Source organism: Electrona antarctica (genome assembly GCF_951216825.1).
Source record: "Electrona antarctica genome assembly, chromosome: 2".
NCBI classification, from domain to species: domain Eukaryota; kingdom Metazoa; phylum Chordata; class Actinopteri; order Myctophiformes; family Myctophidae; genus Electrona; species Electrona antarctica.
In genome coordinates this window covers 42,389,283-42,415,421 of record NC_136807.1, presented here as the reverse complement: position 1 = coordinate 42,415,421, position 26,139 = coordinate 42,389,283, and the positions used below count along the sequence as shown (strand labels likewise).

The 26,139-nt window shown below is 41.8% G+C and overlaps 1 protein-coding gene across 2 annotated transcripts in view; it reads right to left on the bottom strand.

The window, feature by feature from the left end:
- Positions 1-7,484: 7,484 nt before the first annotated feature.
- Positions 7,485-26,139, bottom strand: part of gpr61 (G protein-coupled receptor 61) — a 33,332-nt gene continuing 14,677 nt past the window's right edge. Inside the window, exons 1-2 of one of the 2 annotated variants that reach the window (XM_079492632.1) lie at positions 13,873-14,011; positions 7,485-9,732 (exon numbers count right to left, since the gene is read on the bottom strand). In XM_079492632.1, the coding sequence (XP_079348758.1) occupies positions 8,077-9,507 (1,431 nt within the window). In that variant the 5' untranslated portion in view covers positions 9,508-9,732; positions 13,873-14,011 and the 3' untranslated portion in view covers positions 7,485-8,076. Of the gene's footprint in view, positions 9,733-13,872; positions 14,012-26,139 lie in introns of those variants that run through there. The other variant, XM_079492633.1, reaches the window with a different exon arrangement.

Sequence of the window (26,139 nt, the reverse complement as noted above, 5' to 3'; positions counted from 1 at the left end):
ATTTCCAGATTTTCCTCACAGCCTGCCAGGTTACTGTTGCGCAGTCGCGCGCTATACAGCTGATGATCCAGATGTATTATGACAAGAAAACGGCAGAAAGATTGACGTTCCCTATGCCAGATGGGAAATGTAGTCTCTTCTAGAAAGCGAATAACGGTTACGAGACAATTTACCACCGAGTACCGGCGTAAGGTATAAAGTAGAGGCTAACAAGGAGTTCTATGCCTACAACTTAGTTTCCCCAATCCCCACTGTCTTTTTTCCCCTTTTTTTATCTGCCAATAAACTTCGTAAACCATCCACACTGTAGTGTCTGCGTCTCTGCGAGAGTGCGAGTTCAGTTCACGCCAATGATTAACATTTTTATTTCAGACATTCGAGTCGTTCTGACTTTTGTGTAATGTGAGAGCGCCCCCCGTGGTACAAGTTACGGTACAACTATTACAATGTAGCTGTAGTTAAAAATAATCAACATCATGAGGCCTCATCAGGCCTAGTGAGACCAGCAGTATGGCAGAAAAATATGGTTTTAATGTCCATGAACTTTACCTCCTTCTACACGTGACAATAACATCATGCTGACAGGCTTAATGTAAAGTACATGATGACCTTCATAAAGCTGGCATGTATAGCTTCCTTGTTTCTGACATTACACGTGCACCTGCATTTTGTACCGCTGTCTGTGTGTACTACAGTCTGTTCTAATCCAGGAGTTTAGTTATCCACTTTTTTTGTCAAGGACCAAAAAGTGATTCAACAATTTGAAAATAGAATTTCTGATCAAAATATCTACTGTAGGTCTACTTCTTTTATGTGTAGAGGCTAATAACACATGGCATAAGCTAGGATGGGATTTGGCTGTGCACTAGTTCACAGCTCTTGTTGTGTGGTGTGATGTCTAGTAAATTAAATAATGATTGATTATTACTGATTTGTGTTGTGGATAACTCAGTCAATAGCCCCCAAACGGGAACCTGGGGAACATATGTACCATATGTTGCAGGGTGGGGAACATATAACCTGGAAACATTAGGTACGCTCCCCTACAAACAGTACATTCACCAGCGATAATTTAATTTATTGACCCAAATGGAATTATACATTTAGGTATTTTTTTTTACACTCAGATGATCTAAACGAACAGTACAGATTTGACAGTGCAGGAGGTCTCAGGAAGTCAGGAGTCCATTTTGGGATCCACTTTTCTAATTCATAACTTTCCTCCTCTTTTGCTCCAACCCCTCCTCCTACTACTATATCCCTTGGAAATGTCATTGGCAAAGGTTACCAAGGCAACAGCTGATCTCGAACTATCTCAGTAGAGCTTGTAGATCGGCTCTGGTTAAAGATTTGAAGTTGGAGACTGGTGTGCACTTCCTGTCCTTCATGGTCATCCAGTGGATGATGTGTGCATTATACTTACTTGCAGTGGTGGAAAAAGTACTCAAATATTTTGCTTAAGTAAAAGTATAAATACTGCAATGTAGATGTACTCTGTTAGAACAAAAAAAAACAGCTGGGACGTATCTCGATTCCTCAGTGATGTATCTGTAGCATTACGTGGAAGCGGGGATTGAACCGAGTGGACTCCCACTCGCCAGACCAACGCGCAACCTACCCTGCCAATAGGGCTGAGCCCGGTTGCCAGGGCTGTTGCGGGCTGGGTCTTGGCTGGGGGCTACATATCCCAAGGTCATCAGGGTTTCGGGTCTCGCAACATCATATCCCTCACTCAGGTGACCCAGCCCGGGGTGATCAAGTCCCGACTTACGTCCCAGTAGCTACCCATGATCAGTCCTAGCTCTGGTCCATAGCCTTCTACTGCTTCTACGATTCTGCCCTGCAGTATAAGGCTATGGGACTTTCAGTTTTAAATCTCAAATCGAAATCAGACCAGCCTCTCCTCTTTAGCGTATTTTAAAAGAACGTTTTTGCTACTCACCAAAACAAAGGAGGGCTGTGTCATTAGAAAGCCTACTTTCCTTAGTGGACGCACTCTGAGCCCCCCACCACACGTATAAACGGTACTTTTTGGCCAGAAAGGGATTTTTTTTCACCGGAGGAAAAATATTCTCTATGAGGCAGTTCTCTGGGCAATATCGGTAGAGGGCGCATTGGAGTAACTACAAAAAAGAATTTCCCGGTGGAAACAAAATCCCTTTTTGGGTGAGTGCGTCCACTAAGGAAAGTAGGCTTTCTATTGACACAACCCGTCTTTGTAATGGTGAGTAGGTCAAACGTTCGTGAGATTTCCACTAAAGAGGAGAGGCTGGTCTGATTTCGATTTGAGATTTAAAACCGAAAGTCCCATAGCCTTATACTGCAGGGCAGAATCGTAGAAGCAGTAGAAGGCTATGGACCAGAGCTAGATCAGTCCCATTAGGGAAAGACAGGGTCAGACAGTCCGCCACTCCCGAACTACTCTGCCGGTATTGGGAGGTCTGGGGCGTGGAAGGACCAGGCTCTGTGGGTTGACTCCTGTCCGGGCCCCTCCTACGTCTCACCAGGTGTACTCCTGCTCTCATCAGGTGCAGCGCTGCAGGACCTGTGCGTTGCACCAGACTCCCAGCACCAGACACTTCATTCAGGAGTGGCGGATTATTGAGCCGCAATGGTTCTGCAGGCTCCACTGTTACAAGTAAAAGTTCTGAATTAAAAATTTACTTGAGTAAAAGTACAGAAGTATTGGTATAATTATTTTTTGAAAATAGCAGATCTACAAGCTTACAATGCATCCCATTGTGACACATTGTGAGCTTGTATATCTGCTATTTTCAAATGGCTGGAATATATATGGCTGAAGTGGTTAATGTAGCCTATGTTTTGTAATAATAATCAAAATCTACAAAGTAACTAACTAAAGTTTTCAAATAAATGTAGTGGAGTAAAAGTACAAAATAAGTACAGTACTTTCCACCACTGCTTACTCGGTGGTTCTCTAGATCTGTAGTGAGACAGTGGCCTCACTCTCCCACCCATCACCATCAGAAAGGTCATGTTGTTTGAACTGTCTCCCTGAAGCTCCGGGAAGCGCCCTTCACAGCTTAAAGGCTATGAGTCACTGCATCAGGTGGGCAGGAGCACAGGAGAGGTGAAGGAAACCGTGTGGAAACAGCACGGAATCAACTGTGATGTACTGTAGGTGTTTACCGTGCTTATTGTACGTTGCTCTGACACACACACACAGACACACACACACACACACACACACACACACACACACACACACACACACACACACACACACACACACACACGCCAATTTGGCCCGATCAATGTGAAACTGTGCACCCCACACACACTCCTTGGAGGCCAGAGCAGAACCTCTGCCCCAAAATGTTCACATCAGCCTGTTATAGTGCCTCTAGGAGGGAAAATGTATTACTCCTACAGATTTTGTCCAAACATCACGCAAACATGTCAACAAGAAACACCAATTTTTCATATTTCATCCTGATTGGTTAAGTTTGACTTTTACTACCTCACCTGGCCTGGCTGGTGGAGACCTGAGCACATTTTTCTAGTTCATGTTCTTTCTTTGATGAATTGAAAACGGTGGGCCCTATTGTAAACAAGTGTAACGCTTTATGGTGTCGTCCACAGTTAATTGTTTTTGTATTGAGTTGTGCTTGAAATGTACTGTAATTCTGTAAACTGTTAATACATACTTCAATCAATCAATCAATCTTACTCGTACTAAAACTAATATTGCACAGCAGACCCTCTGTTAGAAAATGATATACCCTATAAAAAGAACACAGATGCTATTCCTTTAGCTGTTTCTTTAATCAATACATCTGATGAGTAGGCCTATTCAATACATTTAAAGTTCACCAAAAAACTAAACAAAAACAACCCTAATAACAACAACTAAACATTTCTTTAGCATGCATACAAAATATGCAATGAAGAAAAATAACCAATACCAATGAATAATCTGTTTCAGAGGCTACATTTATTCTCCATAGTTCATAGTACAACAGTGTCGCTTGCCACATTTTCAAGTTCCTTCATACGATGGAGTATAAATTAAACTTTTCAACCTCAGAAGAGCTTATTCCCCCTCCCTCACAATAAACAGATGGGAACAGAAACAAGCCTTTAGTCATTAATTGGATTTGTTGCAGAAATTTGGTTGCTAAGGTGACTGAAATACGGCTGATTGGAAGGTGGTCCGATGTGTTTTCAACACAAGGGACTCGTAAAGATGGCAGATTGTGTGCAGTGCTACAGTACGAATTAAATGTACTTGATCTGCCATGAAAATAATCCAGATAACAACAAAAATATCATAGTCAACATTTAATTCCTTTCCTTGGTTTCTCTGCATGCCGGTACAGTAAAACAGAGCAGTTTGTGTAGTTCTGCTACTGTACTTGTTGTGCAGTAGACTTTTTCAAGTGTTCCACTCTGCAGTTGGAAAGCATTGCAGGCATTGATGGATCTTATACTTCAGTGTATGTATCAAAATGGCAAATAGCATATTTGCTGCATTTGTAGTTAGATACCATAGAAGCAGAGCAATCTTAATGGCAGATTTGGCAGTGAATACACCTTGTGCTCAGTGTTACACTTAAAGGGCCACTTCACCACTTTTGAACCTATCTTCATAGGTCCTTAATCATGCTAAAATTGCACAATGTTTTTCCCTACTCAGTCTGTGTCTCATAGGAGGGCTGTGGACAGTTCAGAAACCCGTCCACCAGTGACAGTTAGGCAGTTAGGCAGATTTTTTTTAAACAAGATTTCTTTACAAAAATGTTTAGATTTTTATTATCGGGAGAATGATGGCTTCCATTGCAACTTTTCAGGACTAGAAAGCCTGCAGTTTCTATTAGCTTGAATTCCCTATTGATGATGTCACTAGGTCTCTGAACTGCCCACAGCCCTCCTATGAGACACAGACTGAGTAGAAATTGTACCATTTTATCATGATTATTAGTGAGGACCTATTATATGAAGATAGGTTGAAAAGTGGTGAAAATGGATTTATTCATTTTTCTTCTAATATGCAGTAACTTTGTTTTTTTTCTTCTCACTATTCCATCTTTTGACACAAAAGGGGAATATCTTTTATACTCTAAAAAGATAGGAGTAGCCTGATTTAAAAACATCACCAGCATTGAAGTAATTACAAAAGAATATTAAGAATGTCATGCCTTCCTCTCTCTCTGCTACGGAGCCCCTGAATGGCCATGCATTCAAAATATATTTTATCTTGTACGTACAAGATAATATCTCGTCCGTACAAGATAATATCTCGTACGTACAAGATATTATCTGTGTGTGTGTGTGTGTGTGTGTGTGTGTGTGTGTATACACACACTATACATATATGCAGAGTAGGGAGCCCCTGAATGGAATACAAGATAATAATTATCTCGTCCGTACAAGATAATATCTCGTACGTACAAGATATTATCTTGTCCGTACAAGATAATAATTATCTTGTACGTACAAGATAAAATATATTTTGAATGCATGGCCATTCAGGGGCTCCGTACTCTGCGTATACACACACACACACACACACACACACACACACACACACACACACACACACACACACACACACACACACACACACACACACACACACACACACACACACACACACACACACACACACACACACACACACACACACACACACACACACACACAACAATAGATACCATATAAAGTCCATGTGTGCCTTGTGTTGAGAATCTTGTGATCATGTCAACACCAACAGACCCAGTTTGTCTGGTATGAAGCAGCAAACAAAGTGAAACGGCTAAAGAAGAGCAGCAAGGAACAGAAGAATATAAAGATGCAAGAATGAGAGGGAAAATATTTATTTTAACATAATTATTTCTTATATTTTGTCATATCTGACTTGTGCAAGTTTTATTTTTTCACCTGAGATCAGAGAAAGTACCACTGCTGTCTTGCATCTGTTGCTAAATGAGGTCAAAGGCAAACCTTGCCATGTGTAAGCAGTGACACCTGTGTTTTGTGTAGCCACAACAACCCAGTTGTTTAAGGTTAAACACAATAGCACTCATACTGTTCTTGTGTGCAGCATTGGCTAAGGTTTACCTGTAAACAGCACTGAAATCAGCAGGCAGTTGAGATTGGTCACAGTCTTCAAATGGAGCCCTGTGGGGCATTACTTATAAACACCATTTTTACTGGCATTTTGTAGCATAGTGCTGCTCAACAACAAAACATAATCCTTGAACAATGTATGTGTAGATTTAGTTTTTAGTTTAAAAAAAAAGTTAAAGCATGGACAGCACTACAATGAGTTTTCTTATTTATTGTACATGTGCATGTTGTTATTTCCAAGCCATTTCTGAGATGTTTCTGTAAGAGAAAGTGAACATCACGAGTCTACCAATGTGAGATGATTTACTGAGGAGGTGGTAATCACGAGCCCACCAACAGATAAACATGATAACAACTGTTCCCAGAATAAGGTTAAAAATACCCTGGTGTGTGTGTGAGGCTGCTCACTATAAATACCATTACCACCACTGGCTGTGAAATTATCCTATTCAACACAATGAATACTTCAAAGGAGAAGCAATAGAATATTGGCTAGGAATGTTTGTTCACGTTAGCTGAATAAATTAATTTGCATTAATTTCTTGGGTTGAATTAGGGGGAGATAAGCAAATGGAATTAATATTGTACACTTCTGTGAAAACAGATTCTATTTTTACTTCCCCAAATACTGATGTACTCATATCTCATATCTCTGCTGTCGGGAAGAAACCTCTTAACTCCAAAAATTATACATTTTTCAGGAAATTAAGAAAACCTTATATTTTCAAAACAAAGCAATACTGCCTCATCAAAGTTGGTGTTGTGAGTTTATACAGTAGGTGTTAGTTGCTTTAGCAGACAGTTTGAGGGTCCAATGGAGTTAAGAGGTTTTGTCCAAACGTGTTTTACTACTTTCCATTGGTTCAATATTTTCGAAACAACACACAGACGTAAAGGGTGTTCAATAGCATTGATTTATGCAAAGAAAATCTAAAACCTGGAGTTAGGAGGTTTCCTCCCGACAGCAACGATATGCTCTTTTTCGGTTGTTCTAGCTGTGCTGCAGCCAGAATAGGAGAGAACTCAATGTCTTTCTATATTAGTAATAATAACTATAATTGGCAACACTGACACACTGAATGAACCTTTGAACATTTATTATTGTATAATTATTGAGTCAATTTGTGTAATTGATTGTCAAGGGATGTCTTCAGGACTCAAATACAAAAATTATAGAATTCTTGGCAATAGAATAAAGATGGTCAGATGCAGTATATTGGATATAATATCCCCCCCCCCCCCCCCCCCCCCCTCAGTGTGGTTTTTAAAAAAAAGGAAAATATATTATAACAGAACCTGATATCAGTTTAAAAGAGACTGTGATTCAGAATGATAAAGTAATGGTGTGGTTGAATAGTATCAAAATGGACATGGCATCAATGATCTCTCCCACCTCCTACAAAAAACCCACATTTGAGTGAAATGCATATCGTGCTCAAAGAGGCATTTCACTGATAATACACCTGAATAAATTATGTTGAGTGGGAGTGATTCCATTAGAGGGATTTTAATTTTTATTATAGTCATGGCTTCACAGAATTTGCTTTGTGTTTAATTGTTTATTTGCATTCTTTAAATAAAGACACATTTGTACATTGGAGAATAAATTAGTAGTGTATGCGCAACTAGAAAACAAAACATTTTCATAATGTTTCTTCGTATAAGCCATAAGCTTCGCTCTTGTCCATGCTATTTTCCCTCGAGATCACACATTATTTCATCAATCTGCAAACCGACCAGAAGGATTCAGTGTCCCTCATGTGATAGGTGATAATCACAGGTTACATGTACATTGCAAATCATCTCTGTTTTTCAGTGAAATGCCCCTTTACCTTTAATTCTTCAAATGAAGATACTATATTTTGCAGGTCATTTCATTAGTCGTAGTATGTACACGAGCTCATCATTCAACACATGTTTGGAAAGAGGAAACAAATAGCATCAATTGGACATGATAACAGACTATCTACAGTATGCAATAGGCAGCTAAAGCTCAGGTACAGTCCTACAGCAGGTCTCTGATAAATTCAGCTCATTGTTCAGTTGCTGATGCTCTATAAACTCTGCGGTCTCCTCAAGGATCTGTCCTGGGATGTGGTAGCCAGCTGATACGTTCTGCTGAACAGCAGAGTCCTGAGGGCCATCATCTTCGTGCTGCTTTGGGCTAGCCCTGATGTGAGAGTTACAGGGCTCCAGATTGCACCCAGTACCCTGAAGAAACTGTAGAAAATTCTCCTCAATAGACGCCTCGCGGCTCGGCAGCTGCTCCTCTTCACCAGGCCTGGCGCGCTTAAAGATGCAAGCCAAGCTCCGGCCCAGCTCCTCTCGGATCTGCCTATTCAGGCAACCGTAGAAGAAGGGGTTGGAGGTAAAGCAGAAATAGCCAATCCATGTGACCACTTTCTCCAGCTGGTCCAGGGAGTCCGGAGAGGTAGACACCAGGGCTGAGTAGAGATGGAAGGCGAAATATGGAAGCCAACAGCAGAGGAACTGGCCCCCAACCGCCACAAGGACCACAGCAGCCTTCCCACCGCTGAAGGTCCTTTGAGGGGTGGAGCGAGCCCCAGCCCCAGCCCCACTCAGGCTGGCTGCCATGGTGGAGTGGCTGCTGCTGAGGGAGCTGGAGCGATGGCGCGGGGTGTCCATCCAGGTGGGCATGGGGCCATGCTGCATGGCCGCCACGCGGGCCACCTTGAACATGTTGCAGTAAACCACCAGGATTATCAGCACAGGGCACAGAAAGTAGATACAGGTGAAGAAGATCATGAACAACAAACGTGTGATCCCACCACCAGCCCATTGCAAGGAACAGTGCCTCCGGCCAGGACTCAGGACTGGAGGCATCCCCGGCGCTCGGTCCCCTTGTAGAAGCCATCCCAGCAGAGGCAGGGCTGACATGATGACAGCCATGATCCAGATCCCCACCAGCACCATCACCACGATCCCCACAGTCATCTTGACCTCGTGGCGCATGGGGTGGACGACATAGTAGTAACGCTCCACATTGATGGCAGAGATGGTAAGGATGGCGGCACCGATCAGACACACGCTCAGGCAGAGGTAGCTCCGGCAGAGCGTGTCGTCTGCCAGCACGTGGTCCGACAGCATCCCTAGCGGCATCAACACCAGCGCCGCCAGCAGGTCAACCAGGCACAGATGGAACACAAAGGCGAACTTGCGCCATCGTGGTGTCTTGGTGATGACCAGCATCACGGCCAAGTTGCCTACGACCGCCAGCACGTCCATGATGAGCATGGCACACAGTGCCAATGTCTGCGTCACGTCGACCCCGCTTCCTCCTCCGCCACCGGGTCGCGTTACGTTCGAGGCGTTGGGGTACAGTAAGGCGGGAAGCCAGGGGAGGGCGCCAGCATGAGAGGTGTTCCAGGGGGGGCTTGGTGTGGGAGTAGGCTCCATGAGAGGATGGGATGAGAGGGAGAGAGGCCGTTGACATTCACAGGCCCATCACCCATCCTCCCCTGCCGTGGGGGGGTCACAGACAGACTCAGGCTGAGCTGTCGGTCATAGCATCTGGAGCAGTACACACCTGCGGCTTCACTCAATTCCCTGAAGATGCAGTGAATTTTATCTCGTTGATCCCATTGTCCAACCACCAGTGTTATCTTCAGATGGGCATGTGATCTGAAACACAGAACGTTCCAGTTAAAGCAGCATTCAGTGATTTGGGTGATTTGGAAAAAAGCTGGTCCACCCCGGTAACAAGATGTGCTCATGCACACGCTCTACAGTGAGGGAAGTACAACAGACCAACAGCACGTGCACCAAGGCCCGCCCCACTCGATCATGATTGGAGGAAGGCCCCTCTCATCCTGATTGGATGAAGGCTTTGCCACCCAAAGCCCAAACCGAAACTAGGGTTTTTTGACCCCAGGGGCTCACTGGGGACAGGGAGGAACTCCTTATATGGTCAGCACACTTTATAGTAGGGAGGATTATCCAAATAAATAAGAACAAATAAGTGATATTTGAATTAAGTGAAATCACTGAATATACCTTTAAAAGTAAGTATTAGTATTACTATTAATAGTAATATTATGAATGCATGAGGACCCAGTAAATAATATAAGCACTCTATTTTAAACCAATACATGCATGGAACACAACAAAAAATAACAGGACCATTTATTACCGAGAATAATAATAACGTAACTCGAGATCCGTTCGCCCCACCGACTTCAAATTCGACACATGTACGCGTTCCACTCCACACCACCACAGGGGAGTGCAGTGCCCAGCATTGAGTCGGTCGGACGCACAGTTGTCCAGAACCAGCACAAAGAACTCCATATATTGGCAAAAAAGGGACACAGGCACAATAACTGGGTGGAGCATGCATGTCCAACTTGCATCGTTCTAACTAAGTAGGCCAGTGCCCAATGGGCACTGCTCTAGCAATAATAATAAATAATAATAATAATAATAATAATGGCCTACAGAAAGCCTAAAGAAAGTAAATGAAAGAAAACATAAAATCTGTGTTTTCTCTATGCTACCTGTTTATAGCCCTATATATAATGAGTCTGCGTGTGGACAAAATATGTTCGTTTAATAAAGTCTGCTCCCTCTTTTAACTCTTTTAAGTGCACGGATCTCCCATTTTTTATATGATGTCTTATCTTATCCTGTTTGATTCAGGAGCACTTTTTACTATTTGCGAATGCAATGAGCGATTATTATGTAACCCAGGTAGAACTGTCTGTCTGTGTGTCACGCTGACACCACCCGCCCGCGACCAGAGGGCGCATCTGTATCACACAAAAAAAAAGCGTGCGCACACGCGCACACACACGCACACACACACACACACACACACAAGAAAACTTAAAAAAAAAAAATAGTACGTAATTAGTAAAAAGTACTTAATTTATTCTAATTGTTGTTATTGCAATTTACGAGCTGCCTGGTTGTCTCGTTGCCTAATCTCTGCCTAATTGATTTCTGTCTACATTATATGCCTGCAAATTCAGCTTTTACTTGTAGGGCAAAACATTTTGATAACTAAACTGAATTATGAATCTGCAATAAATACATGTCTGTATTGTCCTGTCTGTCCTGTCTTACATATACTTCTCATCTCACTTATAATAACTACGTAGAATGTAGAAGACCTATTCCAGGTATGCTCATTTGATACATGATGTATGTCACTCTTAACCCTGATTTATGGATTGAGTATATGCCCTACAAAGTCAAAGCGCAGTAACTACGTTTTTGGACAGGCTGACATATTGGTGTATCCCAAAGGTTGTGATTTTGGGGTTTGTAAACAATGACCTCAAGAACAGATATACAATTAGTGTATCACTTATATGCCGATATCTCATTTGGCTGACCAGTTAAAACTAGGGATGCATCGATTTGGAAATTCTTGGCCGATACTGATGTTTAAAATAACTATTTAGCCGATAGCCTATACTGATACCGATATTAGTTTATTTATAAATGACTACAGCTTGGTAGGCTGCAGATAAATAACCAACACACCAACTATACTGTATATCGGCTACGGTTAATGGCAGCTTTATTTGCCGATACCGATATTGACCGATAACGGCAAATAGCCGCCGATACCGACATGTGGCCGATATATTGGTGCATCCCTAGTTAAAACACACGTATAAGCAGTATAACTTAATCATTATGCTGATAATAAAGTCACAGACTTTTTGCACAGTGCACTCACTTCCAGCTCAGAATTTGCTACATACTGTACATCACTGACATCTGCATCTTCAGATGCATATTTTCAGAGGCAACCAGGCCCCTAGGGAAAGGCTAAAAGCACAAAGTGGACCATATGTCCCCTCCTTCACACAGTCAGGAAGCAGACTGGAGAAGGAAAGTGAACTGAGCATCACTGTGAGCATCACTCAGCTCCCTGTGTGGAGTGAAGTGAATATAAGATAAGTGAAACATTTAGCATTCCAGCTCCATCATGAGGAACACAAAACGTTATGCTGTTTACTACTGATCTCTATCTATAGCAAGACCCAAATTGAACATGTTTACTACTGATCTCCATCTATAGCAAGACCCAAACAGAACATGTTTACTACTGATCTCCATCTATAGCAAGACCCAAATTGAACATGTTTACTACTGATCTCCATCTATAGCAAGACCCAAATTGAACATGTTTACTACTGATCTCCATCTATAGCAAGACCCAAACAGAACATATTTACTACTGATCTCTATCTATAGCAAGACCCAAATTGAACACGGAAACAAAGTGGGTCATGTTGTGGTTCTTGTAATTCCATATATAAACTCCCGTTTACTGCTAAGATAAGAATGTTTACGTCTCTTTGAAAATGAGTCACTGTATGTATACGTTCACAAGCTGATGGTTGAGCTAAGAAAAACAATTGCTGTGTGTGGACAAACGTGAGTAAAACGTGTCCCTGGGACCAGCGGTGCAATAGGGAGGGCCCTGTGCTGTGTTTACTGTCACAACCTCACCTGGAAGCAACCCCACACACTGGCAAAGCCACGGAGCCAGCACTAAGGCCCTTGGTACATTTCCATGCACTATACACCTGCATGCCCAAGTTTTCCATTTCACGAGTGTGACGGCATGATGATGCATCACTGCAATACGACTGGTATTTTCCTGACAGTTGTGTACATCGATCAGGCCACTGAGCACATGTGGTAGATATATGCAAGATTAAGCAAGCGGGCTTTGTGGAAAAAGGTCAAAGGGTTGGAGTAACCCTCAACCCAATAAACAAACCAGATGCCTTGGCTACAGTTTGCGTACAATGGCAGAGCAACTCCCCAGGGAGGCTTATTCCAATCAGTATATTGATCGTTGTTGCTCTCTGTTGTCCAGGGTATCCCTCCCGAGCAGTTTGCGAGTGACCATCATGCAACAGTCACCTACTCAAAGGAACGCCAGAAGTGAAATTCTCATTACAAAAGAAACACATGATCAGCGTTATATGCATCGCCTTGAGTGATGTGGTCAATTTTCCCTATCAAAGGATCCTTTATTTTAAACTTAGCACACAAAAAATATAATTACAGAATGGACGAATACAGTGAGTCTGGTTAGCCCAATCCAGTATCTTGTTTTCTTCAGGTCAGAGAAATGAAAATAATAAAATGAATATGCCTACAGCGCGCTCCACACATAAAAACAACTAACTTACTATAACTAAAAAGTACATTCAAAGCAGCTGCACATTATCTCGATGTCCACAAGCTCTTTTAACAAACCGCAAAGACTTCGGTAGAATATTGGTGGCTGCCAATTGTAAACCATATGACCCTATTATAATGCACATGACTCAGTGTTTACCGCCAGGAGAAAAACTAGCCTGTTGTTCAACTGACCCTGTTTCATTGTGGTGTATCTTCACTCTCCGGCAGCCCCATGAATAGAATAGTTTATGTAAACAGTATATGGTGCGCAATGGTCAAAGCAATGTATACAGCGTGCTGTCAGTCTCAGTCAAATCAACACCATCAGCAAATGTGAGGAATCATACTCTTGTTCTACAGTATATGCCTTTCACGTTGGACACACCAGGAGGATGTTATGGGATGCTATGAAAAAAACACTAGTTCGTAATCATCCCCCTCGTTCAGCTTGCCTTGCACCCGTATCTCACTCCCCGCGTCCCTTATAGTGTCCCATATCTTCTCATTGCAACATCCCGGCGTCCTCCCCCTTACTAACATATACCTCCATAGATTGGCGTCTATCGAGTGTGTCAAGTGGAGCATGATGTGGTTAATATTAAGGAGATGACATACCTCAGTCAGCAGAGGGTCCCTGCTTCCTCCTGCCCAGGTTCACAACAGTCTGCTCAAGGAAGTGGACCTGTTTTGCTCTCTACCACGCGCAACACACACATACACTCGCTAGACACACCACCACACAGACAGACACACACACACAGACACACGCACCACGTCAGAGAGAGGGGGAGAGAGGAGAGGGGCACCTCCTGTGTCTCCACCTCACCTGGTCCTTTCATCTCTTCATCAGCCAACCCGCCCCCCACCCCCCCTCCCCCCCACAGACTCTCTTCCCTGCAATGACTCCCCCCCCCCCCCCCCCCACCACACACACCCATCTCCATAAATGGACAACACACACACCTCCCTCTCATCCGGCCAGGTCTCCGATGCAGGTGGCGCAGGCAGAGCTGGAGCAACACACGCGGACCAGACAAAAAAGAGGAAGAGGGCTCCTGTCTTCCAGCCTCTGATGCACAAAAGATTTACACACACACACACACACACACACACACACACACACACACACACACACACACACACACACACACACACACACACACACACACACACACACACACACACACACACACACACACACACACACACACACACACACACACACACACACACACACACACACACACACACACACACACACACACACACACACACACGTGCTGGCTCCGGCACGCGCTCAGGGCAACTGCAAGCAGCACAGAGCAGACAGGCAGGCGGCAGCCAGGCAGACAGCATCCAGAGGCTCAATCTCTCTACTGGGTCCTAGTGTCTCACTATCTTCGCATGCCTTGTGGAAGAATGGCTGATGGATTCTGCCTCCCTTATACATCTTCTCTCATTCTGTCTCTGGTCCTCCCCCCCCCCAGTGTAGGTCACACCAGGTCTCACTAAACAGGTGCAAAAAAATATGGTACACAACAAATTGGGAGAGAAAATCACCTTTTTAATCTTGGACTGGAATTAATTCTCTCTCCATCTCCTTATCTTGGGCTTGCAAAGATCTCCCCTGCCTGCAGTGCATAAGCCTTCTCACAAGGCTGGATTATTGATTTGCTGAGAGGAAAAGAACCCTAATGGTTTATGTTAATGAACTGTGATTAACATCTACAGAAAGCAACAACAAAGTGCATATGTTTTACAGCATCTGAAACCCATTAAGACCTGAGGCCGATCCTACAAATACCTTCTAAAATCAGTTTTCTGACAATCCTGTTTCTATCAGTGCTTCTCTAACTTTTCCGTGTCCCCCAATTAAGTGACCCCCAAAATAATATGCAGTTGACAGTCCCCAGAAGCAATGATTTGAGTAAAGATTGTTCACTTTCAAAAATGTATATTCAAAGATTTGCACAAATGTTCACAATATTTCAAAAATAGGAGATCTACAAGCTCATATGAGCTTATCTGCTATTTTTGAATAGCCAAAGTATAAAATATGGTTAAAGTGGTTCAAAACTATAATGTACCACAGATGCTTTCCTGGTCTTAATGGGTTAAGGAATTTCAGTAGGTTTACAACAGTGGACACTATAATCTCCAAAACACCATTCAATTATATTGAAAAGAAGACCCTAAATATGATCAATCAATATCCTCAAACTATATATGTTCCAGTTCATAATGGTTTTTATCAGTTCTCTTTTTAAAACTCAACTCAACTAAATTGTATTTATATAGCACATTTACCAGGTCAACCAAGTGCTGTCGGGGTAACAAAGAACAATGCAATAGAAACACAAACAAGCAAACATTAGCCCCAGTGAGGGAAAATAGGGCTACCCAAGAAATAATGGGATGTAAAAAAATATCTATTGACTGGGCGGCTCAGATGACAATTATTCCAGAGCCTTGGTGCAGCCGTCGCAAAGGCCTTGGTCACTAATTCAGTCAGCTTTAGCTGGTAAAAAGTAACAACAACAAAAGTCATAAGAGCAGGTGTAACCTTTTGGAATGAAATGCTTTACACTGAAGGTAATCAAGGGTCATGACATGGTTTGGCTCCTCAACAGAACGGATCAAAGCTGTGTCAACGCATCAACATACTGCAGTGCAGATATTAATTTGCAATCATGCTTTTATGCTTTTTATGCTTGTGCCAATCAATTGCATGTTGTCACGTGTATCTGTATGGTATTATATCTCGACGGCACTGTAATGATGAGGCAGTGGTTTGAACCATTTTCACATTTGAGCCACAGAGATGAGATTTAGGGCTCCATTTTTGTCACCACTATAAACCCCTTATCCCTAAACTTCTTTGCCTTTTTTTTTATTTTTATTTTTTTACTATTTTACATAGATAGATAGATGATAGATGATAGATGGATAGATGGATAGATGGATAGAGTTTTCATTAAAGTGTCCTACATCATTAGATGCCCAGCCCGCACAGGCTTACAAGACACTCACAAAATTGTACATAATGATACATATACACAAATAGACAGTTACTCATGGATACATCGTTCTCCAACGTAACTGCCATGCCTTCTCTATGAATTTTCCAAAAACAAAAACTTCATTTTTACAAAACATTTTTGAATAGTTAAAATGGCCAGTCTTCAAGCTCACAACGTGTCAATGTACTCAGCTAGTTGAACTATTCAAAAATGTTTTTCAAAATAGTAAAAAAGGCAAAGAAGTTTAGGGATAAGGGGTGACGAAAATGGAGCCCCAAGCCTCTCAGACCCAATACTTAATATTGTGTTGTCGTTGGTTAAGATTCTTTCCACAATGCTGTATTGATGTTGGTGGTACCATAGATAGGAGACATAACAGGCAAACATTGATCAAAATAACAATTATTCTACATTCTCTAATTGTGTTGACTTAAGTAATGCAGATGTTTAACAATAATTTAAGATCTATAAGGGTCCATTTGGTTATCAACTTTCCATCATTTAGCTGGGACCCCCTCAGGGACCACTGGTTGAAAACCATGATGTGTATGGTATATTATTACACCACTGTCCACCTCATTGTATGACTGTCTAAGGATGGTAAGGTGTTAAACACATGCCACATACATAACAGTACATCATTTGTAAGAATGAATTTGCAAGATTAATATTGTCCCATGCATCTGCACAGCATGGGACATCTTTATTTCATGGCACATTCATACAGTATATACAGTTGGAGGCCATCGATATTGTCCTTTTCTTTTTGCTGAGGTTTGCGTGATCTGCGCAAAACCCCTTTTGGTGTTTTAAACATTATGTTATAATTTAGCTATTGAAAAATAACAGATCTACAAGCTCATAGCGCGCCACCGAGTGGTGCGCTACGAGCTTGTAGGTCTGCTATTTTTGAAAAATCGTGAAAATATTTATTTCAGAAAACTGGAGGATTTAGAAGGATTTTTTTAAATGTTGAGGTAAGGCCTAAATGGGTCAAATGATAAGGGACAATATCGGTGGCACCCAACTGTATATTTCCTCATGGATCCATACATCAATAGAGGGTCGGCTCTCAGGCACAACACCTGCAGTAACACAAACTAAAACGATTAGGTACAAGTATACAAGCCTGTGAAATCATTGCTCAATCAAGTCAATCCAGAAATAAATTGATCAATCAATGACGTGTCAACTGTTCATTTTCACCACCGGTCGGTCACCCTCCAGGAGCCATTTCTTCCTTATAATCATCTTTGATCCTCCCAGTTTTAATTTAGACTATGATCCAACTCCGATCATTAGGGAGGGAACGTTTGCAAAAGGCTGGTCCAGGGACAGATGGATTTGAGCCTTCTGGGGCAACATGGGGCACTAATTCAATAAGACGTCTGTAAATGGGAGGTTCCCAATCCTGTGCAGTGACATACTGTACTGTGCCTATACCCTCACCAACCATCTGTAGAAACCTACAGTTTCTACATGGGCACTCAGCCTCTATAGCTTTAATGATGAATGATAATGAATGGCATTTTTATAGCGCTTTTCCAAGTGCTCAAATCGATTTACAATGGTTCAATCATTCACACATTGGGAGGTTTGTACATTTGTTGATCTGACCTCATCTGACCTCATCAAACCCTGTACACTCAAGCCACTGCGTCCGCTGCCACCCCGATTACCCCTTTAACACAAGGAAAAGTTGTATATTTAATCTCCATATATAGAGCTGACCTATTCCGACATTCCATATGTCGACCTCATCAAACCCTATACACTCAAGGCACGCTCCATATGTGGCCAGAATTAATTCCATATGTTGATCTAACCCCCCATGCCAAAGCACCAGCGCTCGCCCAGCAGTCTGCCGTCACCCAGGATGCATTGCCCTCAGGGCGTCTTACTGGTTGGTAAAGGTCAGTGTCAAATTAAATTATTTTTTAACTTTCACAATGTGCCTTATGGAAGCTTACCGTGTTGAATTGAATAATAAACAAAATTATGTCTGATACATTCTTCTGACTCGCACATAGGCCTATATAACCTCAAATATTTCCCGGGAGTCGGTATACAGAAGATCCTTTGTTGGGATATGTGTCCTTCTTAAGTTCTAGTCTCTACCATGATGATCCCCCTCCTGTCTCGTGTGTATGTGCGTGTGCATGCATGTGTGTGCATGTGTGTGTGTAGGCTATGTCTGTGTTTGAGTGTTGTACCGTGTGTCCTGTGACCGCGCTCGTGTCTGAGGTGTTGAATAATGACAAAAATAGCAGATACTTGCTCACTCCAGCAGCACCAATCACGAGGGAGGGAAATACAATGGTTTCCATGGTAACGCAGACTTGAGCTTCCCCGCTCGCCTGTGCACTCTCTCCGTCCTTCCACCCACAGGAGAGCACGCACACACACACACACACACACACACACACACACTAAAGATAGTGCACCATTATTCCAAATATATTGTATTGTTTTTACATTATCACAATCCTACGCCGTGTCTCCCAGTCTGACATGGTTCTATGAACACTGTTGTTAAACTCAACTCTACAGTGCTTACTTCAGTTATTTCTTTTGGAAAATTAAAACAATTGGAATTCTACACGGTTTGCTATTTTCATCCCGAGTTTCCTGACCCTTCATGATGAGGCTGTATCATCATGTTTCATCACCCAGTGCTGCTGATACGATGCAATATTCCACTGTCTTCTCAGACATGAACAATAGGGGGAGCTCTCATATTAGTAACTCAACAAAATGCTCCACTTGAGGAAACAAATGAAAACCTGGCTGCTCTGGAGTGGCCAGTTGAGTTGCACAACCTCACACTAAGTTCAAACTTAGCCTAAATAACATTTACATAAGGGATTGGGAAACACACTAGGAGGCAAATCTCAGACATTGAACAATTGTAGATAATTAATGATTGCATAGAGGGTATGCACAGCAGCACATGCATAAAGTGAATGGCAGATCGAGTGGCAAAGTGAGTGACAAAGTTAATTTAATGTTGATTAAAGTAATTTAATGCAATCAAATATGACTTTTCTGTTTGGATGTATGGGCTGTCAAGGCCAGGGCAGAAACTAGTTTTTTGCCACTCAGTAGGCATTTCCGCATAACTTCCTGGTATGTTGATGATGTCACGCGCATACCCTCTATTGGAAAAGATAAAAAACAAATGCTATATGAAATATGTAATGACCAAGATTCGATATGATTTCAATCTGATTCGATTATTTATTTTATATGATACATTTAAATACATAAAATTATTATTATTTAATTCACAAATATGACAGGATGAACTGACATCATGGTATTACCTTTTATCCCTAAACGTTTTTTGCCATATTTTATTATCTTGAAAAACATTTAAAAATTGTTCAACTTAGCCGATCTATATTGATACGTTGTGAGCTTGTAGATCAGCTATTTTAACTATTTTAAAATGTTTTACAAAATAGTACAATATGGCATTAAGGCAAAGAAGTTTAGGGATAAGGGGTGGCGCAAAATATAGCACAACAATCCATCCATGGTCATCATTCTGGATGTTATGTTAATACAAAATCCTTCCTATAATCTGCATGCACCCAATATGTGCGTTCGGATGCACTGCACAGGACAGCTAAGGTTGCAGATTTCTTTGATTTACTTTACTTTTGCACATTGTACAAGTCTTATAGGCTTATTGTAGCTGGAGGGACTTTGGAAAAGAGCAGAGGCCAAAAAAAATCAATTAATTCTGTTCAAATCACCAGAGAGAGAAGAGGCAGACTGATGCATAAGGAAAAGTTGTATATTTAACAAGAAACGTTGATATCTGCAATGTTTAAAAGTTGTTTTCCCCGTGGTTGGAGGATGCATATATAAATCACGAACCTTTGTCAGTTAATTTCTGTTATAATCATGCTTTAAATACTGTACATACAGTTGTAGACTACATTTTGCTGATTGTAACAGTTAATTGATATTTACACTCATCATATCCCATCATTGATGCATAAAGTATTACCTTATGCTATTATGATGTTCATATTCTTTGTATATTTTCTATTTTCTATTGTTACAATAGCAATGATATACTGTATGATAACTTCCTATAATGCCATCTGTGTGCCACGGAATAAGATAACTGGCCTTTATCATCTCCTCAGTCACGCCAGGGAGCTCCAAAAAGACACACTTAGCACTTTCTGCAGGCACCATGTTGACAATGTCATCTCAGCACACACGCAGCCACTGAGGACACCGTATGCCTAGAAATACACCAACACGAGGGAGCGTGTTAGGGCAGCTCTTTCCAAAACAAGACGGAGGAACAATATGGTCCACTGTACACGACTCGGTGTAGACTGTTATGCATGAATGTATGAATGAGTGGCAAATTGGCCTGCATGAACAGTAGATGCATGGCCAGGTGGGAGTCCCCTTTGTCTGAGCAATACATGGTTGGTTTCCCATGAGGGAGACACGGGTCTGGTTCCAGGTGGTTACATAAGGTCTGTACAGTCAGTACAGTTGGGTGCCACCGATATTGTCCCTTATCATTTGACCCATTTAGGCCTGACCTCAACATTTTAAAAAATCCTTCTAAATCCTCCAGTTTTCTGAAATAAATATTTTCACGATTTTTCAAAAATAGCAGACCTACAAGCTCGTAGCGCGCCACTCGGTGGCGCGCTATGAGCTTGTAGATCTGCTATTTTTCAATAGCTAAATTATAACATAATGTTTAAAACACCAAAAGGGGTTCCCGCCCAAAATGGGTTAACTGTCCTTTTGCGCAGATCACGCAAACCTCAGCAAAAAGAAAAGGACAATATCGATGGCCTCCAACTGTATGTGTAAAACGGCCCTTAATTGCCTTCTCAGTGGTTACTTGTGCTATCATAAAGTGTTGTTAAAAGACATCCACAGGCTTCGTAACTGTGGTGCGATGAACATAAAAGATTTCACCTGTCTTTGTCTTCATCTGAATCTGGTAGATGTCCTTGGTGGAAAGAATACAGACAAAGAGAGTGTCTGCAGGGGGCCTGCTTTGCACGGAAATAAGGACCGTCCGACCGTCCTTCATTTGTTGCGAAGACGAGCACATGCAGCTTCACGCATGACTAATGGAACACTTGTGTTATCCTTCACACTGCCATTGACACAATAGATGCACATGCAGGTTATAAATGGATGTTAAGAGAAATTCTGTGCTTTACTAAAGGATCCTGCAGTTATTGCCAGTGGTATGATATGAATATTTGATGTTGTGCTGCAGTGTTCTAGTACAGTATGCTGTCTCTCTCTGAAATGAATATTTTGTATGTTTGTTGTTTGTTTGTTTTCTGTCTGATATGCATATAGTACAGTATGTACCCCAATGCCAAATGACAAGTTACGTCACAGTACACAGCATCAAAAGATAAATGTTCAAAGAAGTATTCATAAACCGTTCAAGTTTACTGTTAGAATTTCAGTACGGTCCTGAGAAAACACTTTTCAAGATGAACTATGCCGTGCGCTCATAACTCAGGTGAGAGGCGATGCGTTGTATAAATCTGCCAGGACCTTGGGCTGTGAAGTCAGTCAGTTGATTAATGAGAGCATCATCAAGTATCCCTGGAGCTGTGTAAATCACGGGAGAGGGCACATGCGTCACATACTGTAGTAGCTGTGATACAGGGTTGTATAACGTTTAGTTATTCCCATGCTACACACTGTCCCTATTCGCTGGTGATTTAATTAGGATTACATATGCTGAGTTGACACGCTTGAGCGAGGCGAAATGATGAAACTCAGCAGTATGAGAGGTACAGTAATGCCCTTCATACATAATATACTACAGTATATCCAGTACAAGAGTGGCACCCTTAATGTAAGCAACCACTTTTCAGCTCACCTGTCATCTGTCATCAAATTTAACATACCGTAATAAACGTGGGTCTACATTATGTAACCTTGTAAAGTAGGGGTGCACGATAATGGAATTATGACCGATATCCGATCTTTATTTGCAGGGTCATATCTGCCGATACAGATTCTGACCGATTCCGATATTATACGGATTATGCTGCCTTCAAACATTAGAAATACACAAAACAAAAGCGACAGAGTCATTGACGGTCACATTATTATTGCGTCATCAATATCTGTGAAAATAATCTGGATTATGTTGAGACCGATCCGATACAGCATTTTTATGGCCGATATTGATATGCTATTGATTATATCGTGCATCGCTATTGTAAAGGCTAAAGTCCTACAATTTGTCACATACATTGCTGTATGCTAAAGTTGTTCTCCGCATTCGACCCATCTCTTGGAGCGATGAGCCGCAACCGCACAATGCTCGGGAATCATTTGTAGTTGATCTGACCTCCCCCAATCCAACCCTTGATGCTGATTGAGTGTCAAGCAGGGAGGCGTTGGGTCCCTTTTTTAGTCTTTGGTATGACCCGGCCAGGGATCGAACCCCAACCTCCCAGTTTCAGGGCGGTCACTCAAACCACAAGGCCACTGAGCTGGTTGACTTGTATTTATAATTTGTATTTGTATGTACGTCTCTGTTTCTCCCTGTCTCTTTGTCTTTTGTTCTGCCTCTCTGTTATGCATAAATACATCACATTATTCAAATAAAATAACTGCTGCCATGTAAATGTATAATTGAAACTGTAACAAGAGACTTGCAAACCCACATCTGGGGTAGGTTCACTGAGCATGGATGCTCTTTTTCAGCACGCCTTCATACTCATGCAGGCAGGTACACACATGCACAGGTGGGAGATACCCAGATGGAAGCTGCACAGCCAGTACAACCCCAGTCTTATTTATTTGGCCACAAGTTATTTGGGGATTAAGTGACTTGCTCAAGTGCACCTAGTGGGTTTTCAGGGAGGGCATAAGTGGTGCTCATTGACTAACCCATCTCCAGGGATGGAACCATTAACATTTCGGCTTCAAGTACACTCCTTTTAACTTTAGTCCACCATGTGCTATAGCAAGATTACATCTGTCATGTTTGGAGAGCAAAGCACTGTCACTCCAGAGATGTGTAGCTCTAGAAATACAAAGGGAAGGTTAAAGGAGAATTCCATACTAGAAGGCTTTCTTATCTATATTTGTAGTTGTTACGTCCCCAGAGGTCCAGGTGTTATTTTGTGCAAAAGTGCATTATTGGCTATTTCCCCTAATATAAGCCCTCAATGGGGGTTGGGTTGTTGTGCTAATTTGCTTATTTCCATCGAAATAAGTAGTAAAGTGTGCCGCTTGGGTACATACAAAAAGATATATACAAAAAAAATAGATTTTTGAGCGATGGAAATAAGCGAATTAGCTTATTAACACCCCATAGCCCCATTAAATTCAATGCAATTCATTGAGGGCTTATATTAGGGGAAATAGCCAATAATGCGCTTTTGTACAAAATAACACCATGGAACTCTTTGGTGGGGACATAACTACAAATAAAGGTAAGAAAGCCTTCTAGTATGGAATTCTCCTTTAAGTGAAGCATTAGGTGTTGAAGTTCTAGTTAATATGCACAGAAAATCACTGGGGTCAAAGAAAAAACAGGTAAGGCAGAGAGAAGTACTAGAGAAAATTCTCTTTGCTGATTACATGATTGTATCTGATTAAGAAGGCTGGTGCAATTACAGCATAAGTGATCGGAAAGTCTGAAAGGCTGTAGGACTAATATGTATGAAAGAATGCGTATATATAGGGTAAAAGTGGTGATTAAATTGTTGTGTGTTAATATCTCTTTACACATGGCTCAGGTATGTTGTTGAATTTGAGATGACTGAATATTAACACAAAAGAAAGTAAATTAAGCGAAAGAGATCTCCTCCACTTTACCAAAGAGCAGCAAAATAGAAAATCGATAGTCACTATGTTGACAATCTGTTGCTGTCACATTATGGATGCATGGGTTTTAAATTTTTGTTGTCCTCAACATGTCATCTGTTGACTGCAGTGTGCTTGATGAAGCACAAGACAAAAGGAAGACATCTATAAACAGTCAAATCAATCGGATTTGACCACCTCCGAGGTCTTCATCAGAATTTGCTACCTTTCTTTTTACCTCAAAATATAATGGCAATGTACAGAGTCAGACAGAAGGCTAAGCTTACTAAAAACTATACACAACATTTAATGCTGTAGTGTCACTGTGTATATAGAATCTTGTTGATGCACTTCTTTCTCATTAGAAGCCAGCAAGAGCTGTGTCCCCGGAAAGAAGATGTGATGTCATTAACCCCAGCAGATGCTCCCTGGTTAATAATAAACACTGATGCCAGATGTCAGCACCAAGCCAGATGTCAACCGCATTCAGAGGGCTGGGAATCTGATGGCAGCCAGTTTGTCACCTAAACCTAATGGACCATATAAACGAAAGAATGTTGGCACTTCTGCCATGCTGGCACACCTGCACGGCTGTCCAGCTTTTCTTCTTTTCTTTTCTTTTTCAGCTTTAATTATTGTCTACAATCTAGCAACAAAATAAAACTCTGTAGTTCAACTCCGTTCTGTGTGAAGTTTTTCAGGACTTTGATACAAAATATCTTGACATTTGGAATAACTTTATTTGTCAATTTTCCTATGTGCTGTACATAGGGTTACATATACATAAATACTATGAAATACTGAAGTACAATTACATCATGTCCAGTCCAGTCACTTGGGTTCAATGTGTCTGGAGGAGGGTGGTGAGTGTGGGGGGCATTGGCAGGGGTTTTATTTATAATCCTCACTGCACCCAGGAAGAAGCTATTCAGCATCCTACTACTATTGGCTTTAATGCTGCCTTCTATACTTGTTTCCTGAGGGCAGGAGGGAAAACAGACCACGGGAAGGGTTCCTTATGATGCTGGTGGTGTTTGATATAAAGCTCCATATAAAGAGGGGACAGAGGCACCAAGGATCTTACCAGAGAGATGAGATGGTTCTTGAGATGGAGCGGCTGTGGCTCAGGAGATAGAGCAGGTCGTCCAATGATCCCTGGGTCGGCGGTTCGAATCCCGGCTCCTGCTGTCCACATGTCGAAGTGTCCTTGGGCAAGACACTGAACCCTACATTGCCTCCAATGAGTTGGTCAGTGTAAGCTTGCCACCATTGGTGTGAATGTGGGATGTGAGGACGCTGGTGTCGATTGTTCGCTGCTTCACCTCCCAATGTATGAATGAATGAACCATTGTAAAGCGCTTTGAATAATGAAAATGCAATTCATTATTATGTTTGGCGATCAACCATGACTCTCTGTTGCCTCTGCAAGTACAAGTGCCAGAGTCCGCATTCAGCAGCCTCATCTTTTTTCAACTGTTGTTGAATTATGACATGCTGGAACTGGCATAGCCAGTATTGAATAAAATCAATTTAAAAGAAAATGAATGAATTAGCATGGACGGTAACCTCCATGCTTTCCTAGTTCAAACGGAAAGTGATATACAACATCTCTTGTGGTTCCATATTATGTCCCAGTACAGCATTTAGGCTATTTATAACTACAGAAGATAAAATTACAGCAAGCTATATTATAGTTCGAGAGGCTAAAATAAATACTGTGTTTGTGTGCCTCAGCGTGACATAGGGAGGTGGGTAGAGGGGATTTACCAATATATTGTAATGCAATGGGCGATTCTTATTCCTAAGCATATAGTGTGTTACATATGATTCAAGTAATAAGTGCCCCACTATCGGCCCAGGCTTAGTTAATGTGCTCCTCCTTACATCCAACTCGACAAAATTGGCTTGAACCGAACGACATGGCCATCATGGCCAGCCCTGGCTGTGACCTTGCTCGTGGGGCTAATAGCGACGTTTCAATATATATTTTTAAATAAAAACATGAATAAATTCATATCAAGGCCCGGGC